At 37.8% G+C, this 15,091-nt stretch overlaps 1 protein-coding gene across 1 annotated transcript in view; it reads right to left on the reverse strand.

Annotated features, from left to right (window-relative positions):
* The window catches only part of RYR2 (ryanodine receptor 2), a 557,611-nt gene that overhangs the window by 17,206 nt on the left and 525,314 nt on the right, over positions 1-15,091 (reverse strand). Inside the window, exons 98-100 of the mRNA XM_031934901.1 lie at positions 13,857-13,917; positions 9,755-9,901; positions 6,975-7,109 (exon numbers count right to left, since the gene is read on the reverse strand). Of these exons, the coding sequence (XP_031790761.1) occupies positions 6,975-7,109; positions 9,755-9,901; positions 13,857-13,917 (343 nt within the window). The remainder of the gene's footprint in view (positions 1-6,974; positions 7,110-9,754; positions 9,902-13,856; positions 13,918-15,091) is intronic.

Below are 15,091 nucleotides of genomic sequence, written 5' to 3' on the forward strand. Positions count from 1 at the left end.
TTGGGAGTCGTTGGGTCTTGGGTTATAATTTGGCTTCCCATATAGGTGTTTGTCAAGGGAAGAGACAACTTGTTGCATGAACTCTTAATGAGTAGCATGTTGGTATTCTGACTCATACATCAGACTTACGTAATCCTGGTTAACGTGAGTCTGTCCCCAAAAGGATGATTCACTTGTAATTTCTAGACATGTAATGTTGAAGATAGGACCATGGAATGAGCCTAAATTACCAAGGAAAATGTTTCCTTCTTTGCAGATCCCTTGTCAGTCATCTAACCAACCTTTCCTGGAAATACCCTTCCTCACTGCGGTCCTTCATTTTACATCAGCTTTACGCACTGTGATGAAGGGATGCCAGCAGAGATCAACAGTGGACTTAACAGTCATGCTGAAAAGACAGTCTTGTGCATTTGATTATTTAGGCTTAATAAATTACCACATTTAAAAAGAATAAAATGTACAGTTCACCTGTGGGATGTTGGTACTGATTTGCCCAGCCTCATCCTTTACTACCTGGTCAGCCCTAGACAATTGTATGTAGTTGGCTGTGGTGTTGGAATAGGAGGTATGTGGTGAACAACTTCTAATACATGGCTGTCAGACTGTCAGCTACCAAATTATCCCGCTGCAACTGAAAATCCTTTTATCCACCTTTCTTTTCATAGAATCAGCCTAAACCTGATAATGAGGGCTGGAAGTGGAAAGAAGTAATTCTGTGAGACAAAAAGATAAGCTTCTTTCAGACAATCTGAGTAGTGAGTTAGGAAGGTGCCTGGTCCTACAAAAATTGAGAAGAAGAAGTTGTTGATTCCTAAGACGTTATAGTCTGCGGCTTCCCTCCCTCATCCATCTCCTAAACGGATTCATTCTGAGGTTGATCATAGTTTCTGTTGGTTTTAGGGAACACTAAGGGTCAGCTGCTGGTGAAAATCCTTATGAGACCTTCATCTTGGAACAAAAAAAAAAAAAAAAGGGAAAAATGAGGAGAGAATTTGGAGAGAGAGAGAACTAGAGAGACAGATTATTTGTTGGGAAGGTAGGGTAAAATAAGTGATGACAATTAAGTGAGGTAATTTAGAACAATTACCCAAGTAAGTTGATTTCCTTAGGAGTGTACTTTTCATCTTAATCACCTGCAAAGCTATTTTTCCCCAAGTGCATAGGTCTTGACACCTGCCCTGCAGCCTCTGGTTCGGGGGTCCCTCTCCGTCTGAGATGAACATTCTCCTTTATGTCAAGTCAGTCTCCCTGGCTATCTAGTGACAATCATCTTTTTACCTTGGACTTTACATCATTTTTCACTTTTCCCTCCTATGTTCTTGTAGAGGTTCAAGTTCTATCAGGATACTGCTGGTTTAATTAGATTCTCAGGCTCAACATATCCTAATCTGGAAAAAAAAAAAAATCCCCGTGTGACTTGTCTATAACACTGCAGCAATGGCGCCACCTACTGTAAATTATGAAAAACAGAAGGGCGAGTTGCCTACTTGCAAAACCTAAGATGTTCTCTCAGATCCACAGAAGACAACAAAGAAACTCAGGATGAAGTGAATACAATGTGACATGAGTGAGGAAAATCTATCTCAAGAGAGAATATAGACATCGCCCTGTGAAAGGAAATGTTCAAGAGACTGTCATAAAGAAAGGATTATCTTTGGAGAACTAAATTAAAGAAACTAAATCTTTCTGTTTCCTATTCTGTGCTGCTTTCTTGCTGGCAGGCTGGTTTTAATAAGCCTCTACTTTGAAAGCGCACTACTGTAAGTCATCAGTTATATTTTACATTTTGTTGGCTTTTTAAAGAAGCCCCTGCACAAGTACTAGTAAGAAGCAAATCAAAAGCAAGTGTTTGGACACTACTATTGGAAGGTCAAGCAAATCAAAAGCAAGTGTTTGGACACTACAATTGGAAGGTCAAATCTAATGTGGCCTCCGTTCCCATGTGGGAGTTTCTAGGGACAATCACTGGGATATGAGCTTGTGTAATGCTCCACAGACTCCTGTCTGGTTTGACTGGTTGGCAGCAGCACGTCATTGTGAATGAGCTAGGGATGAAAAAATGACTTGTGTCTTGGAACTGAGTTTTCTCTTGCAGGGAGGAAACATCTAAGACATATACTCACCCCAGTCAAAGACAAGATAGTAAGTTTATTGTTACGTGTAGAGAGAGAAAAACCTACAACAGAGCTGGTCATAAATAGTCTTACTCATGAGGACAGAAATCCCTCAAACTGAAGAAAATCTAGGCTCTAGTTAAGTCCATAGTTCAAAACATCAACAGGTCATATTTCCTCACTGGAACCAAGTTTCTCTGTCTTCTGTATTCATGCCCCATGAAATTGGACAAAATCAACCAGGCGAAGGCAGTTGTCTTCCTAAGCAAAATTAACAAAAGTAATGGAAATGCATACTGAGAGTTTCAAAATGTAGTCGTCTAAGGATCCTATGATTACAACTTGAATGGGGTCAACTATGATGACTGTATAATAAAAGGAGAGACCAGGATGTTGCCGGGGTCTCCCTGTGGTATAAAAGGGAGATCTAAAGTCATATATTGTTCTCACTACCTGACACAGGTCACTGAATATCACGATCTGAAATCATTCCTATTTTTCTATTAATTTTTAGCAATTCTCTGAGCATCATACTCTTCAGGAATACATGACCTAAGTAAACTTTCTGCCCTGAGGCTGGTAGATATTGAGATTTATACATTTTGTCAGGTGTTTGTCTGTCCTAGAATAGTACTGAGTTTCTTGGAAGTCACTGCAGGCAATGTACCTGCTGCTGCTACCTTCTGCGTCGTGCCATGTAGCCTTTCCTGGCCTCCCACTCCCCTCCTGCCTTCAGGGTCACAGGGTAGAGAGGCTCTGAGCATGGCTGATATTAAAGGCAGCACGTGGGAGAGGAGATGAAGGATCCTTGACACATCTTCAGCCCTAGGCCTGGAATGAATGAATAAGTGTGGGAGGAGGGGCAAAGTGTTGCATGTTAGTGACTCTGATGAGAGTCATCACTAGTAACGGGTCAGTCTTATTGCAGTGAATCCAGTTTTCTTACCGTTGCTGTTAAGTTTTTTTTAAAAAAACTTATAAATTTTTCTCTGCTTTGCGGTGTGAGAAAAGCAGCAACAGGAAGGATAGGAGATGGTTTTAAGAAGCAGATAGGTGGGCCAAATCAGGGGGTGATAGAAAGGCAGTCAGGGAAGAGGCTCCAGGCAAGGTGCATGAATTATTCGTCCAGCAATTAATCAGAGAAGAAGAGTATCAAAGGTAAGTATTGCATCTCAGTCATGCCAACTTATGATGACTAAAATGGATCTCAAGTATTAAGGCACATAAATTGTGTCCCTATCAATATCTTCCATTCTAGTATGATGTGACATTAAAAAGTTATTTTTATTTCCCTGTCTAGTAGCCATCTAAAGCAACTTCTCAGTTGCAATATTTGAGCAGTGATGTTGAATCCACTATTTTTGTATAGTATATTAAATGTTCTGTATGTAACAGGAATACTGATCCACAAGGTTTTCCAAAACTTCTGGAATTTCTGGGGCATTCTTTTCTTGGGAGATTCTAGGAAAAAGAATGAGCTTAGCAGATTGCTATAAAGGTGCTTACCATGCAAGTTCCATGAGGGCAGGGACTGTACTTACTCAGACCTTATCCTTAACAAGTGCCTGGTATAAAAACATCACTCAAATTAGTAACAGAAGCATTAATGAAGTTACTATCCGTGAGGTAGTGTAACTTAGAGTACTGGTTGAAGAGTGTCACCTCTTCCTAACTGTGTGACTTATGACAAGTTACTCAAACTCTTGGTAGCTCAGTTTCCTCATCTGTAAAACGGGAATGATAGCAGTGCTAACCTACAGCAAAAAGTTATTAGGAGACTACTGAGTTAATATTTGTAAAGCTCTTGAGATAATACCTGGCACAACATCATTTATAGCCAAGTGCTATATAAGCACTTGATAAATAAAAAAAAAAAAATCTACAAGACTGTGGATTTGTAACTGGGATGGCATTTTCTTCCAGCTGAGGAATTAAGTGTATGGATGAACAACCATGAACATCAGAGTCCTTTCAGCTCTGACACTCCGTGTCCTCCAAGTAGGTCACTAGCACATGGAAATCACAAAGTCATATGCGTAACACCTCAGAATGGCAATAATGACAGGAAATACTGAAAATTATAGATGATTTTTGCATGAACAATACGATTTGCTCTGCTGCCAACTATGTACGGACTGATGAGTTGAAAGCTTTTTTCGCCCTGCATTTTCCATCAAAGGCATCCCTTTTTGAAGTTCTAAGCCTTCAAAAATTTAATCTTGACCTAAGAAAAGGGAATATTTTTATGTCAGCAAGCAATTATGTATCCCGAATTTTTAAATAACGTGCAATTCATTTGAGAGTTGTTATTTATTCTCAAATTTTTTTTATTAAAAAGAAAGTTGGGAAGAGAACAAAATGCCTAATATTGAAAAGCTAAAGAATGACAATCTTGTCTGAAGATCTCTAAATTAGTAAATAAAATAATATTTGTTTAAAGGAGAGGAAGGATGGGCAATTCTATATTAATGATCATTTGTGATAAAAATTTTAAATACAGAAAAACTTCTTTAGACAAATAAGAGATTCGGGCGATAAATAAATGGCTCAAGAACAGGCGGTGGATGAAAATGTAACATCAGGTTTGAGCAGAGCTTCCTTCAGCCTCTGTCCTTTAATTCCTTCAGGTCAGCCACCTGTATGTTCTGTTCTCTCCTTCCTGCCAGGAAACAGTCCCTGCATGTAGTTAAACTAATTTTGGGAACAACTGAAGGCAGATTATCTTTTATAACATGGTGGGGAAAAAACTGTCTTAGACTTTTAAAAATAAAAAAATACCTACAGTAAAAAGAAATGGTATCAATCATTCAGACAGGAGTAAAGTCGATAAAATGAAAAGCAAACAAGTTTCTTTCTCCTGTGATCTATGGTCCTACCCCGGTAGGAATCCTTGTTCACAGTGTCCTGTGAATAAATTCCTCCAGAAAAATGTTATGCATATTCTAGCATATCAAAAATATGAATTATTGTGTATATATCATTTCACGCAATTAGGATCCTATCATATTGATCAAGATCTTGTTTTTTTTAATTAGGTGTAACTTAATTAAAATGTAATTTGTATGTCTCTCCATATCTGTATATATGAATTTCTCTCATTTTCAAACAGATGCATATTTGTTACGGATTTATCATAATTGACTTAATCAGGACACTACTAACCATTTAGATTATTCCTAGCTTGTGAGGGCAGCTGATGTCCTTGAACATACAGAGGCTTATTTGTGAGTAAACCTTTAGGTAAATTACTAGCAGTGGAATTAATAGGTCAAAAGATATATATACTTAAAAATTTGATAGCTATCACAAAACTTCTCTAAAATTGTTGTCAATTCAAATTCCCAACCAGAGTCATGAAAATGATGATTTTTTTCCCATCAATTCACCAACTATGGGTTTTAACAAACATGAATACTTTGCAAACCTGACAGGTAAAAAGTGTTTTTTTCATTGTTTTAATTTGCATTTCTTTCACTTTGACAGAGGCTGAGCAGCTTTTCAAATCTGCAAGCCCACTGAACTAATTTTACCGTGAATTGTCTGGTCATGTGATTTACTTGTTTTTCTGTTGGCTTATTTCTTCTTATTGATGTGATAAGGACTTGGTAGATTAAGGAAACTGGTCCTTTGTTATGGTGTTAAAAATATTTTCCCCATTTTACCATTTGCTTTTTCGACTGTATTTATAGTTGCTCTTTTTTCAAATAATGTTTATGCTTTCATAGACCCTGAGTTTTATGTCACACTTAGACCCTGCTCCATATAAAAATGAGTATTACTATTATTTAAGGCATCAAATTCTGTCTTGTGATTATTCCTTCTTATTGCATTAAAATATGCTCAATTGAGAATTTATTTTTGTTTATAAAGCAACGTTGGTATCCATTTTTATCATTTTCCCCCAAACAGCTTGTCCATGGTACTAATGTCATTTATTAAATTATTTTTCATTTCCTTACTTCAAAAGCTATCCTTATCATCTTTTAATTTCCATGAGTATTTGCATCTGTGGTTTCTGATTGCAGAGTGGTTTCTGAACCACTCTGTCCCACTGATTTGTCATTCTTTAGTATAAAATTATCTTAATTGTTAGTCTTTGTAATAATGGTCATTCTCTCTCATCACTCTTTTGGGCTATTTTTTCTAGGGTAATTTATGTATCATTATATCAGCCTCTGTACCTACATCCCCAACACAACTGATGTAGGTATTTTCGTGAGGAGCCTACTGAAGGATACATCTGTTTCCAGCTAGTGATACATATTTTGTCTCATGTTCCCCTTCCTGATCTAAGATCTCATGTGTGATAACTAACTTCTCATTTGCCAATATTAGAGAGACAGGTTGTAGAACAGTGATATAAAGCAATATGAAAGCTTTAACAGCTGTTGATTTTTGAAAACCAAAACCAAAAAAGACATTTAAGCCAAGATACTCAATATAGAAGCAAAACCCAGTAGTTCTATGAAGAGATACACTTTTGAAATGTAGTAATTTCAGTTAAAGTCATTAAGGTGACAAAAAACGAAGGCTTCCAAATGTTCTCTGGGAAATAATTTTACCTGCTGTCCTGGGATATGTGAACAACAGGCTTCAGCGATGACATGACTCCTTTGTGTTCTAAGTACATTACTCAGCAATTCTAATTATTAGGCTGTGCAGCACATACGGAAAATTGACAGAAATGCTCCTTTATGTTCTGCTAGAATTGAAAACTGCTGACTCTTTAAAGAGCCGTGCAACTTTTTATTGTTTAGACTATTTTCTATTTTGCACTGTTAGAGAATAAATACACAATTACTTAGACTGCAGAAGCAGGAGACATTTTTGTTCATAGGAGATCAAAGGTTATGAACTTACTGTTAGCATATCGTCACATTTCATATCTGGTGTATCACCGTCTTCACTTTTATTGTAGAATTTTCGGAAAAAATTGAATGCCACCACAGTGTACAGGTACACAACAACAGCTAACAAGCCAACTGTTAATACGAGCTGGAAAGCAATGTGACAAGGGACAGGTATTAGAAATGTAGGACATGCAATTGACCCATGTGGCATCTACATGAGTGGGGAATACTCTAGTGAGAACACAGCCATGTTTACTAGAAGCTAATGGGATCCATAACTTATTTCTCACCTTTCTTACCTCCTCGTGCAGACATTTATTTTCATATTCTCTTTATCGAGTTGTCAGACTATATTTTATTTTATTTTATTTATTTTATTTTATTTATTTTGAGATGGAGTCTCACTCTGTCACCAGGCTGGAGTGCAGTGGCGCGATCTTGGCTCACTGCAAGCTGTGCCTCCCGAGTAGCTGGGATTACACGTGTGCACCACCATGCCCAGCTAATTTTGTATTTTTAGTAGAGATGGGGGTTCCTCCATGTTTGTCAGGCTGGTCTCAAACTCCCGACCTCAGGCAATCTGCCCGCCTCGGCCTCCCAAAGTGCTGGGATTACAGGCGTGAGCCACTGTGCCCTTTCTTCGTTTTATGAGGGCTATTTCCCATAATTTACATTCCTAATGAAACGCATTTTGTTTTTATGACTGTAAATTATTTTTTAATTTTCAATCATATCCTAAATAGAAATTGGTATTGCCCCTGAAATCTGGGGACACACAATTAGTAATAATGTATAATATAAATATTTTTTAAAACTGAGAAATCTTGCTTTGTAAACAATGGCCAAAGTGAAAAACACCACAGCTAATGACCAACACTATTTTGAAGGCTATTTTTCTCAATCTATAATTAAATGTCTCTGTTTGAAAGGTCTTTCAGCTCTATGTAATCTGTTTTTAATTCCAAATTATATGTTAATTTTTGGATAGTTATAAGTATATGATAGACTTGTAGAGTATTTTTGATAGAATATGTATATGCTAAAAATGTGACTTTTCACCAAGTTGGTGAAAATATATTTCTGGTTTCATCACAGAAATTCTACCGTACTAACATGCCTTATCTTTATGTGTACTTTCTCTGATTACAGCACAACTTTATGGTCTTGACTGAGACTGCCTATGCTGATTAAGTCTTTACAAAATCACTTTACAATCATCTGGAGAAAACATGTTAGCTTAACAGAGGGTTTCATTCATTTCTATAAATGAAGTACAAGGCCACTGTGAATTTCTGCATGTTTTACCTGTTAGGACTATTAAACTCTACATATTTCTGCAAATGAACATTTGAGGCCTGGTGGGGTGGCTCATGCCTGTAATCCCTGCACTTTGGGAGGGCGAGGCGGGCAGATCACCTGAGGTTCAAGACCAGCCTGGCCAACATGGTGAAACCCCATCTCTACTAAAAATAGAAAAATTAGCCGGGCATAGCGGCGCGTGCCTATAATCCCAGTTATGCGGGCGGCTGAGGCAAGAGAATCACTTGAACCTAGGAGGCGGAGGTTGCAGTGAGCCGAGATCGCACCACTGCACTCCAGCCTGGGTGACAGAGCAAGACTCTGTCTTAAAAACAAACAAAAAAAGAAAATTTGATACCTCAAAAAGAAAGAAACCCCACAAAGTTCAGAAAATGAAAGTAGTGCCAGATCTTTTATGTAGAAACACACGTAGATTTGGCATCTCCAGATCTTTACTACATATACTGGGAGCTCAAACACAACTTATGAACTGACTGGCAGATAAACAGACTTTTTGTCACTAGACCCATGACTTGCTGTGCACATCATAGCTATAAGGAGAACCTAAAGTGACATATGTAAGAATAATGTGCTGAAATTTAGAAAACTAATGATAATGGGGACTTAATTGTGGACCCAGTTCAAAGCTTTTAGAGATGCAATTATTTTAAAATGTGCTGGGCTACAAGACTCTGGAAAAGAAGGATTCTGTTAATCCAAATAACTAACACAGCATATGTTACCACCCAGTGGACACTTGAAAAATAGCAAATGAATTAATAAATGCATACTTCTGCAATATGCTTCATGATAATGGAAAGTTTTAACATTACAAACGGGTTCCATTAGAACATGCATACTTCTGCCATATACTTCATGATAATGGAAAGTTTGAACATTACAAGCAGGTTCCATTAGAACATAAGTGCATTTTCTGGACCTAGACCAGTTTTCTTCTGAGTCAGCATGACCTTGTCAAATATGAAACATTATCCTTTTTGCTCAATTTAAAAGTAAAAAGTATAAGATAAACAGTTTAAAACTATTACATTAAAATACAGCATCTCATATTTTACAGCTAACACAATGAGTGCATCAGGATTCTGTAACCTATTTTGGTTCCGCAGAATAGCAAGTGGAGCAAACACTATACTAGAAACAAAATAGTAACTAAGTTCCTGAGTGCTTAATACATGCCAGGGGCTGTGTTAAAGCATATACATTTGTTTTTATTTCATTTTCACAGAAATCTGGTAAGGTATGTACTTTTATTATTTTCAATTAATTTATCCAAAGTCAAGCCAAGGCTTGAGTATAGGCCTAGAAGACCCTCAAACTGCTACTCCCTGCAGTTTAGAAGAGGTACAGACCCTTCCTTCCAAAAAATCTTTAAAACCGTACATTGCCATTTGAGGGGTGGTTTCATTTTTCTCTGCTTTATTGGTTGCTTTTTTATTTTCTGCAATGGGGAGAAAAAGATAAACTGCTTACCTGTTTGCCATTGTGGGTCACCGAGGACAAGATGGTTCTTAATGTCTTGAATCCCATAGCAATGTCAAGAAGGTGAGCAGCAAAAAAAAAGTTGTTATAGTGTCCAAGAACAGACATAGTCATATACCAGGCTAGGTAGAGGAAGGACTATCAAGACAAAACGGGGGGGAAACATGTCAGAAAATAGAATGCATGACTATTGTTATGGGTTAAGCAAAACAAGCCGGGAACAGAAAGTTAAACTCTACATGTTCTCACTCACATGTGGAATCTTAACAAGTTAATCTCATGGAAGTAAAAAGTAGGAGACAGGACACTAGAGATCGGGGAGAAAAAGGAGGTGCAGGAATAGGGAGAGATTTGTTAAAAGATACAAAGTTATAGCTAGATAGAAAAAATAATTTCTAGGGTTCTATACCACGGTAGGATGACGGCAGGTCACAATAATATATAGTTTCAAACAGCTAGAAGGAGGATATTAAATGTTCCCAACACAAAGAAGTGATAAATGTTAAAGAAAATGTGTATACTAATTGCTCTGATCTGATTACATTATATTTATCAAAATATCACTAGGTACCTCATGAATATGTACAATTATTTGTCAATTAAAAAAATAAAAACTCCAATTTCACTCATAATTACTCTATTTACTTCATCTTCGTACATTATACTTTTTTTTTTTTTTTTTTTTTTTTTTTGAGACAGAGTCTCGCTCTGTCACCCAGGCTGGAGTGCAGTGGCCCAATCTCGGCTCACTGCAAGCTCTATCTCCTGGGTTCACACCATTCTCTTGCCTTAGCCTCCGGAGTAGCTGGGACTACAGGCGCCTGCCACCATGTCTGGCTAATTTTTTTGTATTTTTAGTAGAGACGGGGTTTCACTGTGTTAGCCAGGATGGTCTCGATTCCCTAACCTCAGGATCCACCCACCTTGCCCTCCCAAAGTCCTGGGATTACAGGCGTGAGTCACCGCGCCTGGCCCCCTATGTATTTTTATAATTCTAGTTAGCTGTATCAGCTTGTTCTTTGTGTATTTTATTTTTACTTAATTTGTTCTGAAAAGGTCAGTGTCATTTTCCTTTAAAAAAGTTTTAAAGTGTTTTAAGAATTGTCATTGTTCTTATTTATCCTCCAACAGAGAAACATTTATTGACTTCCTATTCAGCAGCAGGCGCTCTCAACCCGGCGCTATTGATATTTTGGATCAGATAATCCTTTATTATGGGTGCTGTTCTGTGCATGGTAGGATGGCAAGCAGCATCAACTAGATGCCAACAGCACCGACCCCACCTCTCCTCCGAGTCATGACAACCAAAAATGTCTCCAGACATTGCCAAACATCATTAGGAGACAAAACTGTTCCCCAGTAGAGAAGAACCCTTGCTCTACAGCCAACCAAAGAACCAGTCACTTTCTCTCCCTCCTTTTCTTCCCTTCTTTGCTTTTCATTTATTCACTCACTAAATCAGTGTTTGCTGAGACCTACTAGTTATGAAATTACATGTTTTATTAACTGAGCATCTCACTTTACATGAGCTGCAGTAAGTCTAGGAGAAACCCAAATACCATGTGACGTCACTGTAGCTTTCACCTAATAATACAATTGGTTCTGTTGTAGAAGTCACCTGGGTTATAATTAATGTTGATTATTCACATAGGCTGGAAAATGAATATACTTTTTGGGGAGGGCCGGGACTAATGCTGAATAAAAATATGGTGGCTGTTCTTACTTATGGGACTGCAGTCTCTGTTGCATAAGGGATGTTTTGCTGGTGGAGTCAGAAGCTACCCATTTGGGGAAGGGGCGGACACCTTCATTTTGACTGTAAGATATCTTAAACCTTCATAGAGAACAAAAAGAGGGGGCTGAGCTAGGAAAGGGACTTCAAGGACCATGTGGAACTGAAGCTAGAGGTCAAGTGGCAGAAAAGAAAATAGCATTTTAAAAAGCACACTGAGATAAGACTAAGCAGAGTTTGCTTGGGAAGGAAAATTGGGTTTGAGTGGCGGGTTCTTGTTTTGCAAGCTCAAGCTGGAAAAGTGTGACAGAGTTGGAGAGGCTTGAGGGCAAGTTAAAGGACATCTGTGTACCCCACAGGAGCTTGAGTGCCACTGCAGTATCATGAGAAGGATAATGGTTTATGAAAAATGGCATTTTAGGAAAATTTCTGGAGCACCTACTAAGTGCTGGTCAATGTTCACTATAATTGCACATATGGTCTCTTTTTTATTTTAACAAGATCTCTGATGAACAGGCATGTTTAGCCCCAATTTATATATGAGGAAGTGAGCTTGCTCCAGTTAAGCTATTGTCTAAAAACATTGTAAGTGGCACAGCCATTAAATTAGAAGACTACTGGACAAGCCCCAGGGTGAGGTTACCAGAGCCCAAAAAAGCAGCAAAAGTAAGGATAAGAAGGGAGAATTACAGAGGACACAAGCAGGACCAAGATTCAGCAAATAATCAAATGCATGCTTTGGAGGGAGAAAGAAGAGGAGTCCATATGAATAATTTAAGCTTAGGTAGTAAGAAGAAGAAAAATATTAACAGAGAAAATTGTAGACTGAAGAGTGGATATGGAGGGGAGGAGCAGAGGAGAAGGAAGATGAAAATTTGCCATGGGACATTCAGATGGAGCTAATCTAATGAGCCATTAAGAAACGCAAAGACTCAGGAAAAGGAAAATTTATGGGCATAAGATGAGTAAGGAACTAAATGACAAGCTGGGCCAAAGGTGCATGTGTGGTCTACATATGTGCTTGCTGCACAGTTAAATTTGAATGAGAGAGAAAGAATAAATGATTTTTAGTTTAGGTATGTCCCATGAAGTAATTTGGGACATACCTATGCTAAATATTATTTTCTGCTTATCTAAAATTTAAATGTAACTAGGAATTCTGAATTTCATTTGGTAACCCTATGTTTCAGAGAGACACAGTAATAGTGAAGGATGAATACATGTTGAGAGGTGATTGGCCAAACAGAAGCCATGAAACTGCAGGTGGACAGAAGCCTACTAAGGTAGCAGAAAACTGAGGAAAGACTCTGTCCTGGATCTATCCATGCTCAAGTTATCTACAGGACAAAAAAATACATAGCAAGATGAATATTATGGATAAGCTGCATCTGGGCAGAAGCTGCATCTGGGCAAAAGTGGGCTCTCCAAATATTGTGGCATGGAAGATTGAGCCTAGCAGGCAGAACTTAAGATGGACTGGCCACTTGAATGGAAGATTGAGCTTAGCAGGCAGAACTTAAGATGGACTGGCCACTTGAATGGAAAATGCCCATTAGAGCCAAAGTTGAGGATGCCCTCTTGTTATTTAGAGGAGTTGCTTCCATTTGGATGAGAAGTTATTTGTAAGATAGTGTATTAATAGTTTACAGTTCTAAAAGATACTTGGAAGACATGATTTTGAACTCTTAGAGAATGCTCCTAAGACACCCAGGGTTCTGGGCCCATGGCTGGATGAGGGAAGGGGTAAGGATAGAGGCAGGAGAATTTGGGGGCTATCAAAGGCTTCTAAATAGGAGAATGGAACTAATGTTAACTACAAAAGTCAGTGCCAAAATTACAGAGTGAAATCTTGAGACACCTGGCAGTTTTTAGTAATAGGTATTTTTTTTTCTATTTTATTTGGATATATATTAGGGCCCTATATTTAGTCTCCAAAGAATATTTGGTAAAAGGAGAATAAAAAAAAAACTCCATAATTTAATGTACTTAATTTGGGGAAAACCTAAATTTAGCACAATTAATGTTCTTTGAAAATTATTTAGGAATTTCTTTTTAACATCTATAAAACTGAAGTATGCCATTGCCCAATTAAAACCTTAATGAACATACTCACAAATCTGCATCTCAGTTTTTCTTTTGTGTAAATATATTTTCATTTTAACGTTTCGGCTATTGAAATAAATGGAATGAGAGATGGGCTCGTTAATCATATAATTCTGTGGCTCTCTCTCCAGATCTGGTCTGTATGCAATGAATTGGTATTTGAAACATTTTCTAAATAACCATCCTTCCATCTACCGAACTCCCACAGACTTATCGAATCAGAGTGCATTTTCTTTTGTGATAATGAAGTAGGCTTACGTTGTCAGTGAAAACGACTCCTAGTTTCCACATCTGATACTTCACATCAATAGAGTTCAGTCTGCAATGACAAAAAAAAAGTGTAGTTATGCACATTAATCAAAGACTCATAGGCTTGCAAGAGCTGACGGCCTTCACATTCAATGGCACAAGACTTGGAAACCTTCTAAGGAAACTAGTTCTATCCCAGATGCCAAGGGAGGAGCTGAGAGCCAACTCTGACTGTGTCCTAGAGTTTCATGATGTGTTTTTAGAGGAGCTTGGAAACCAAAACACCATCACCTTAGTCTTATGTTATTTAAAAATAGTCCTTTCTTTTTCACGTTTTCCTTTCCTACATTCACTATTAACTTTTTTTTTTTTTTTTTTTGAGACAGAGTTGCACTCAGTCACCCAGACTAGAATGCAATGGTGCAATCTTGGCTCACTGCAATCTCTGCCTCCCGGGTTCAAGCGATTCTCGGGCCTCAGCCTCCTGAGTAGCTGGGATTACAGGCGTGCGCTACCACTCCTGGCTAATTTTTTTTTTTGTAGAGTTGGGGGTTTCATCATGTTGGCCGGGCTGGTCTTGAACTCCTGATCTCAGGTGATCTGTCCGCTTTGGCCTCCCGAAGTGCTGGGATTACAGGCATGCACCATTGTGCCCAGCTACGTATAACATTTATTCCTTGAAACTGTACTAAATTGGCCAACATATGTACACATCAAACATTTCCTCACTAACTTTTATATGCACTTGCAATGGTATGCCAATAGAGTAACTTTTGATTCAAATAATAAAAGCTAGCATAAATATACACATTTATTTTACAACTATCTAATTTTATAAATGAAAGGGCTTTTAAATTGTTTTTACTTCATTTCCAGAAAATTCACCTTCTCTGTTTCCTTTTCCATCCAGGCAGGAATTTAGCCCTTCCCCTCAGTTCTCATAGCATTTTGTAGCCAATTCCTTTTATTATTATTTCCTACATTTTCTTACAGTTGTGGGTGCTGCTATATGCATGTATGTGGATATATGCCTTTCTCACTCGTCTGTGAACTCCCCAGCTCCATGCACAATAGCTCACACACTGAATGTCTAAATACATGTATGTTGAATGAATAAATCCTAAAGTAAATATTTGTGATCTTTGTAGATTACAAACACGTATATTAAAATATACGTGTTAATTTTCATTTTTCAGAACTTGCCACTGATTTATTGGCTAGAAATTATAACTTTGCCAACCTTT

Source organism: Piliocolobus tephrosceles, chromosome 1 (assembly GCF_002776525.5).
Source record: "Piliocolobus tephrosceles isolate RC106 chromosome 1, ASM277652v3, whole genome shotgun sequence".
NCBI classification, from domain to species: domain Eukaryota; kingdom Metazoa; phylum Chordata; class Mammalia; order Primates; family Cercopithecidae; genus Piliocolobus; species Piliocolobus tephrosceles.